Consider the following 8,366-nt stretch of genomic DNA (forward strand, 5'->3'; position numbering starts at 1 on the left):
TTTGAGTGTTGTTTGCTTGATATATTTTTTTCTGTCCTTTGAGTTTTAGTTTGTTTGTGTCTTTAAGTCTAAGGTGTGTCTCTTGTAGGCAGCATATAGACGGATCGTGTTTTTTTTATCCAATCTGCCACTCTCTGTGTCTTTATTGGTGCATTTAGTCCATTTACATTCAGAGTAATTATTGATAGGTACGAGTTCAGTGCTGTCATTTTGATGTCTTTTTTGTGTGTTGGTCACAGTTTCTTTGTTCCACTTAATTTTCTGTGCTGAGTAGTTTTTCTTTATGTATTTTCTTTTCATCTTTTTCATTGTTGTTGCTTTTGTGTTTGCTGAGTCTTTGTATTTTTCTCATTATTTATTTTGACTTGTAGGATTGTTAGTTTCCTTTGTGGTTACCTTAATATTTATCCCTATTTTTCTAAGTTTATAACAGTCTTTTATTTCTTTATGTTGCCATGACTTCCTCTCCATATGCAAAATCTATGTCTACATTTTTTAAATCCCTCTTCTTTGTTTTAATGTTGTCATCTTTTACTTATTGACATCTGTTACTCTATTTTCAGTGTTCTAGTTTTATTTTTGTGACTTCCCTATCTGGGTTGATATCTGGTTGCTCTGTCCTGTGTTCTAGTCTTGTGTTCTAATCTGATGTTACTGATTGTCTAACCGGAGGATTCCCCTTAGTATTTCTTGTAATTTTGGTTTGGTTTTTGCAAATTCCCTAAACTTCTGTTTATTTGGAAGTGCTCTAATTTTGCCATCATATTTGAGAGACAGTTTTGCTGGATATATAATTCTTGGCTGCCAGTTTTTTTCCTTCAAGGCTTTATATATGTCATCCCATTGCCTTTTTTCCTGCGTGGTTTCTGCTGAGTAGTCTGAGCTTATTCTTTTTCACTCTCCTTTGTAGATGACTTTTATTCCTAGTCGCTCTTAAAATTCTCTCTTTATCTTTGATTTTTTGCAAGTTTGATTATGTCTTGGTGACTTTCTTTTGGGATCTACCTTATGTAGGGTTCAGTGAGCATCTTGGATAGATATCTTGTTGTCTTTCACGATATCAGGGAAGTTTTCTGCCAACAAATCTTCAACAATTCTCTCTGTATTTTCTGTTATCCCCCCCGTTCTTGTACTCCAATCACTCGTAGGTTATTCCTCTTGACAGAGTCCCACATAATTTTTAGGGTTTCTTCAGTTTTTTAAATCCTTTTATCTGATTTTTCCTCAAATAAGTTGGTGTCAAGTGCTTTATCTTCAATCTCACTAATTCTGACTTCCATTGTCTCAATTCTGCTCCTATGACTTTCTGTTGAGTTGTCTAATTATGAAATTTTGTTAATCTTCTGGATTTCTGATTGCTATTTCTCTATAGATTCTTGCAGCCTGTTAAATTTGTCATTATCTTCTCTAATCTTTTTAATTTCCTCTATTGTGTGTTCTGCAGTTTGCTTCATTTCCTTCCTAATTTCTTGAAGAGTTCTATAATCTTTTATATTTTGCCTCCGGTAATTCCAAGAAATTTTCCTCCTCTGGAAAATTTTAGAGTCTCTATTTTGGGAGCTTGCTGAAGCCATCATGGATTGCTTCTTTATGTGATTTGATATTGACTATTGTCTCTGAGCCATCAGTAAGTTATTTATTTTATGTTTGCTTACTGTGTCCTAGCTTCTAGTTTTGTTTTGATATGCCCAAATAGGCTGCTCGTATGAGCTAGTTTGATTATTGGCACCTTTGAAGCTCTAATGTCCTGTCATCAGGTGGTTAGATCTGTTACTAGGTATGTGAGCTCAGGAGTCTGCCCACTCCCTCCTGTATGGATTCAGCTCAGGTGTCCAGGTAGATAGCCACCAAGTGTGTGGTGTAGGCTCTCACTTACAGTTCTAGACAGGCATGGGTGATTGGTGTAGGCACAGGCATCTGGCTGTAGCGGGGGGCACACTCTGAGCAACGCAGGGGGCTGACGGCTGTCCCGGAGTGTCCAGGAGGATGGCGTGTCCCTGTTCCCTAGAGCACATAGGTGGGTGGGTTTTGCAGCTGGACTATGAGCACCTAATGCTGTTGGCTGTAAGGACTGGGGGGCACCTCTATTCATGGGCCCTTATCGCAGGTGGCTAGGTGGCGTGGGTGGAGCCACCAGTCCTCAAGCACCTGATGTGGATAGATGAAGACCCTGCTTAATGGGCAAAGCAGTGTCAAATGTCAAGAACCTGCCACTTCACAGCTGAAACAGTTGAAATAAGTCTTCCAGTATATACCCTGTTGTACTGCGGTAATGAGGGCATACGCTGTTGAGATGGGCCCACACAAGTCTCTGCCGGGGGAAAGGCATTCAAAGTCCGTGGATCCCTTATGCCTGTGCCTAGGCAAAGGAGCTGTGCCTACCCCGGGTTTCTGTCTTAGGGGAGCTGGCAGTTTATTTTTTCCCATTTGTTAATTTGTTCACTCTCCAAGGCAGGGAGAATGGCTCTGGGCATGTAAGGGATCCTACTTCCGGCCCAGAGGACTCGGCAATTGCTGAAGCCGGTCTGGGACCCAGTCCAGAGCAGGGAGCAGGGAGGTAAATGGGAGAGAGGTTTTTCCCTAAGGGGGTTGTTTTTGATCCATGGGGTAGGCTGTAGGCAAGTACTTACCTTTCACAGATACAGGGCTGCTTTTCACTGGTTCTGGGTGGCTGTGCAGACTCTCTGGCGCTGGGTCTCTCCCAGGGCGGAAAACATGCATCCCGAGCACGGCTGCATGCCTGCCTCACCACTCATCCCTGAGCTGCTCAGGCCTGAAGGGCTCAGGCTCTTGCTGGGTCAGGTCTGGCACCTCCTCGCTGCTTCTGAACCACCTCTCCCTCCCCCTGCCATTCAGTGCAGTTCCTCAACTGTGCCTTTGATGTTCAGGGCTCCCAGATTGCCATATACAATCGATTCACTTGTTTTTTCGGGTCTTTGTTGTAAGAGGGTCCACTGGAAGCGTCTGACTACTCTGCCATCTTGGCCCCACCTCCTACCTGCCATGAATTCTAAGAGAGATTTTTCACTTGGGGATTTATATAGTGAGTCTTTTGTGATGGAGAGGGTAGTGTCCTCAATATCATTTTACAGCAAATTAAATAACAGATTTCATCTGGCTGCTTTTGACCTTTAATAAAAGCCAGGAGTCAACATTGAAATGCCACTCCAAAGGCAACTCCCAGAAGGCACTGCAGTCCGATTATGAAGCTTTCTTGTGGCCAGCTCCATCCCAGGATACAATTTAGGGTGCTGGACAGGTTGGATGCACTGTGTGTCTTTAAACCATCCTCCATAAGCAGGACCACTTATCTTTTGTGGTGAGAGTTGAACGGTAAACTGAGCTGGCCGGGGATTAGGCATTCAGCCAACGGAAGCTCCAGGCACCTGCTTTGTGCCTGAGACACAGCCCCCGCCTGCCAGGCCCTCCTCAGGCCAGTGGAGGAGCTCGCTGACCCATGCTGAGTGCAGAAGGGGCTTCAGGGGTCTGCAGCAGGCTGTGTGTGTATGCATACGGACTTTCTCCAGAGAAGAGGCCCTGAGTTTTGCTCCATTTCTCAAAGGCATCCATGACTCTGAAAGAGAACCACTCTTCTGCGGGAAGTCTTCAGCATGTTGGTTTCTTGCAGTTCTGCCCTAGAACCAGCAGGCAGGTTGGGCATCCAGCCGCTGGCCCTGGATTCAAAAGGCTAGGATTCAGGCTCAGCCCCAGTGTCTTCTCTAGGAAAAGCAAAGACACTTGGATTAGATGTTCTCTAAAGGCTTAAGGCAGTGGTAGTTCAGTAGTAGAGTTCTTCCTCTCCATGCAGGAGACCCAGGTTCAACTCCCAGCCAACACACCTCAGCACAGCCACCATTCTTCTGTCAGGGGGACTTGCATGTTTCTATGATGCTGAGCAGGTTTCAGCAGAGCTTCCAAATTCAGACAGACTAGACATCTACTTCCAAAAATCAGCCAGTGAAAACCTATGGATCACAACAGTCTGATTCCCAACCAATCATTTTGTTCCATTGTACATGGGTCACCATGAGTTGGGAGCCAACTTGACGCAGCTAACAATAGTAAAGTCCTAAGACTGGCTTGAGTCTGGCCTGGTTCTACCCCTTACAAGCTGTGTAATCACTGCCAAGTTGCCCAATTTCACTGAGCCTCAGAGTCCTATCTGCTTTGTAAATGGGAATTGAGTGAAAGTTGTCAATAATACCTCCCACACACACACTTTGGGGGCACATATGTCCTTTTGGAAGAGCCAACTATAGGTGAGCGGACATTGACTGCTAGGTGCAGCTGGCAGGGATAACGCAGGCAGCACGTTCTGCATGGCCATGCCCAGATGTCCACAAGCAGAGCCAGGCCTGAGGGAGTTGGGTTGTCTGTCCTCTGTTCTGGCAGGTACTATGTGGGAGACACCATGGACATCCTGTTTGAGAAGTGGTTCTACTGCAAGGACCTTGGCACACAGTTGGCTCCCATCATCCAGCAGTGAGCCTGTGCCCAATCCTTCCCCCTGCTCTGGGCAGGGAGAGCAGATTCCTCCCCAGTGCTCCCTTCAGTGCCTGCCGGCCTGGAGTCACCACACTTGGGAATTAGGGAGAACATCTGCCATTCCAGGGTGGGAGGACCCAAGCTGGAGACCCCAGTGGGGAGGGGAAGGGGGCTGCCCCATGGGACTGGGAGAGAAAGGATAGTGGATAAACAAAAAGTTGGCTCCCAGGCCTGAGTGTGAGAATAAGTGTGTGTATATATGTGTGTCTCACTGGCCACTCAACTAGGAATGCCGGCCACCCGTCCTCCCCATCTGTCCCTGCAGGTTCTTCAGCTCTGAGCAGTACAGAACGGGAAAGCCTATCCCTGGTGAGGCTTCTGGGAACCCCCTTTCTTTCTCCTCCCTCCTCCCCGAGAGTGGGCTATGACTTGGCCCAGGGTGTCAGAGTCTCTTTTTGAGTATTCTGCCCAGTACTCTAAGTACTGAGAAGATGGCCCCAGATAGTACCCCCTACATGGCTGCTTGGTCGTTGAACTGGATTCAGAGCCCATTCTGGCAACTGAGAGCTGGGGTCCCCAGGGGCTCGGCCCAGTGGGTGGGCTGTGCCCAGAGGACACTGACCACAGCCCTGCCATGGATGCAGACCAGCTGCTCAAGGAGCCGCCATTCCCCCTGAGCACGCGGCCCGTCATGGAGCCCATGTCCCTGGAGGCTTGGATGGATGGCCACCGTGGGGAGCTGCAGACTGGCATGCCCCTCAGCCTGTTCGGGGACACGTATGAGACCCAGGTAATGCAGCCCTAGACGTCACTCAGCAGCCTGGGAAATGGGAACCAGTCATACATACACGTACACACATGCATGCATACATTTGCATACACACACACACACACACACACACACACACACACCCCAGGTTCAGAGGTTGTAGACATGAGTATACTATCCTTCCTGTCAGGGGATAACGAATGGCTTTGTGGTGAGTGGAAGCCTGTGGAGATACAAGGTCCCAAGCATCTTTCTTTGCCCTCGGAGAAAGATGCCCCATCCCCTGACAGGCCCCTGAGGGTCTGCACTTATCCCCCTGCCAGGAATTTGGGGGCCTTTGGCCAGTCACAGCCTTGGGAGGAGGAAGGGAGAGTGGTGTTTGGAGGTAAAAGTTGGGTGGAGAGGTGCATGGGGAGAGAGAGAGACCCAAACAAAGCTGGCCTTTCATTCAGCAAACACTTACCAAGTGCCTATTATAGTTCAGGCTTTGGTAGGAGAATCAGTCACTGCCTCAAAGAGTGTGTGGTCTGGTATAAGTTACTCAGAATTGTCAGTCATGTGATAAGTTATTTGGTAGAGAAGCTACAGGAAGACAAAGTAGGTAAAAGGAGTAACCAGGCTGGGAGGGGAGTCAAGGAAGACTTCCTGGAGGAGGTTGTGTGTCATCTGAGTTTTAAAGCTAGTCTAGGAGTTTGCAAAAAAAGAAAAGGGAGGTGGAGAGTACATTCTAGGTGAGAGAAAAGCCTGAGCAAAGACATGGAAGCATGGAGGCCTGGACCTGCTAGTAGCTGAGTTTGGGGACAGCCAGGATATGGGAGGGGGCAGCATGTGACAGGCAGACTGCCGAGCAGCAGGCAGGGCCCGGGTCCCGGCCAGTCTCGTGGGCTGGGCAAGGCGTAAGGACTTACCCTGGAGACATTGGGGCTTCACCTAAGTATTGAAGTAGGAGAGCGACTAGGCCAGAGTGGTGTTTCAGAAGATCCTTCTGTACCGCATGGGGACGAGGTCAGGAGAGCAAGAGAGGAGGCCAGGAGACCTGCTAGGAGGCCAGTGTGTGCTCCTACTTTAAAATTCGCCATTGGCCAAACCCCTTGAGGTTTGAGTACAGACATGCCCCTAGAGGCCCAGCCTGCTTCTCCCAGGCACTGGCAGACACTCTGGGCTGACACACTCAGGGCTGTGAGAGCAGGCTGGGCACCCAAAGGCCCTCCCACCCCACATGGCAACATCATTCAGCCCTGAGCTGGCCTCCTGACCCTCCTGCTTCAGTTCACACCAACAAATATCCAGGGAGTCCTGCTCTGAGCCAGTGCAAGCAGGGCCCCGCATGGCAGCTGTGGGCTTAGGGGCCTGGGCAGGTCAGATGGCCGCAGTCTCGCTCTTGATCACCACACCCCTTCCTCTGCCTTAGATCAGACTCACAGAGGAAGGGTGGTGGGAGCCTCTGGGGAGCCAGTGTGTGTTTTTCATGTGTCTGCATGTATGACAGACACACGTGTCCGCTTCCCTGGCATGTCTTCCCCTGGGTTAGCATCAGAGGTCCACACCTGCGGGTGCAGATGGAGGGCATGCGTGTCCCTGAACAGCCACGCGTGGGCAGCACCTAGGGTGACAGGAGCAGCAGGAGGCCTACAGAGGATGTTGGGGCTGTGCTGAGCCCCACCCCACCCACACAGGCTTGGCGTTTGCGGCCAGGCTCAAGGCCGGCTCCTGTGCAGGGCGGGAAGCACCACAAAGATCTGTGTCACTTCCCACCAGGTGGTTGCCCATGGACAAGGCAGCAGCAAAGGCCCAAGACAGGATGTGGACGTGTGGCTGTGGCAGCTGGTGAGTGTGGCCCCAGGAGAGGGCGGGCAAGGGTCCCATGATCTCCCGTCCATGGGGGTCAGGCTGCTCCTGGGGCTTGGGCTCCCAGGGCCTCTTCGCTGACGCAGATGCAGGGACACTCAGACAGGCATGGAGGCCCACGGCATCCATTTGATTCTCCTGCTCCTCTTTCCCAGGAGGGCTCCTCGGTGGTGACGATGAGGGGACAGCGCCTAAGCCTGACCCCTGACGACAGCCTCCTGGTGCCAGCTGGGACTTCGTGAGCAACCCTTGGAGGGGGGCCCGCCTCCTGCACACGGAGAGGACATTCCCCAACCGTGGGACCCTCAGGGCCCAGCCTCACCTAAGCCCTGCCCATCTGTGTCTCCACAGGTACACCTGGGAGCGTGCACAAGGCTCTGTGGCCCTGTCCGTGACCCAGGACCCCGCCCGCAAGAAGCCCCTGGGGTGACCATCTTGCTGTGAGCCTGAAGCAGCCCTGAGCTGCATGACTGTGTACCCCACCCCCGCCAAGTAACCCTTCCAGCCCCACTGCTTCTATGTGCCCCACGCAGGCCCTGGACACCACTGCCACCCACCGTCTGGCTGATCTCCTGGCCAGGATGCCAGGCTCCGGAGGGGCCTGTACCCCCTTCTCCCCCATCAGCCCTCAGCACAATGCCCCTCATGGTCTGCACAATCTCCCCGCCCGGTTGGATGCTCTGCTCCCTGGGCTCTGCACAGCACTCAGCGGCCACCTAGAAGGGCCGCAATAAAGGCTTCCTGGGAACACATGCTTGTGGTCTGCCAGCACAGGCTACCGTCGTCAGAGGATGACCCCGTGTGCTCCCCGGGGGCCGTGTCTGCGTGCTGAGGGTGTGGGGCAGTGTGACCAGAGACGTGCTGAGGGGCTGTCACTGGGTGTCCCTGCTTGTGAATGGGTACTGACTGTCAGGTGCGACCTCGAGCCATGTGTGTCTTGGGAGCATAGGACATCATCTCTGCTTCTTTCTCTGTTCCCATTTCTTTTTTACGTAACTTTTTAAAAATAGCATCTATTGAGTTTTTTCCAATAACAGAAGTTATGTGCTAATTGTAGAAAATGTAGAAATGCAGAAAAACACCAAATCCCCCCACCCAGAGTTAACCATTGTGAATAGCTAAAGGGGGTACACGGCTGGACCGAGGACCTGGCAACGGGGGGGCTGGCCTCACCTCTTTCCTGTGTCCCTCTGCTATGCATAGTGTCCTAAGACTTGGAGGGCTCCCCGGGCGTGGGGCAGGTGCCTGGGGGTGGAAGGAACAC

At 50.9% G+C, this 8,366-nt stretch overlaps 1 protein-coding gene across 1 annotated transcript in view; it reads left to right on the top strand.

Moving 5' to 3' along the window:
• HAAO (3-hydroxyanthranilate 3,4-dioxygenase) overlaps positions 1-7,532 on the top strand; it is a 20,714-nt gene extending 13,182 nt beyond the window's left edge. The window contains exons 5-10 of the mRNA XM_004369517.2: positions 4,393-4,482; positions 4,811-4,854; positions 5,130-5,275; positions 7,013-7,081; positions 7,258-7,340; positions 7,454-7,532. Of these exons, the coding sequence (XP_004369574.1) occupies positions 4,393-4,482; positions 4,811-4,854; positions 5,130-5,275; positions 7,013-7,081; positions 7,258-7,340; positions 7,454-7,532 (511 nt within the window). The remainder of the gene's footprint in view (positions 1-4,392; positions 4,483-4,810; positions 4,855-5,129; positions 5,276-7,012; positions 7,082-7,257; positions 7,341-7,453) is intronic.
• The last annotated feature ends 834 nt before the right edge of the window (positions 7,533-8,366 follow it).

Source organism: Trichechus manatus, unplaced genomic scaffold (assembly GCF_000243295.1).
Source record: "Trichechus manatus latirostris isolate Lorelei unplaced genomic scaffold, TriManLat1.0 scaffold00005, whole genome shotgun sequence".
NCBI lineage: Eukaryota > Metazoa > Chordata > Mammalia > Sirenia > Trichechidae > Trichechus > Trichechus manatus.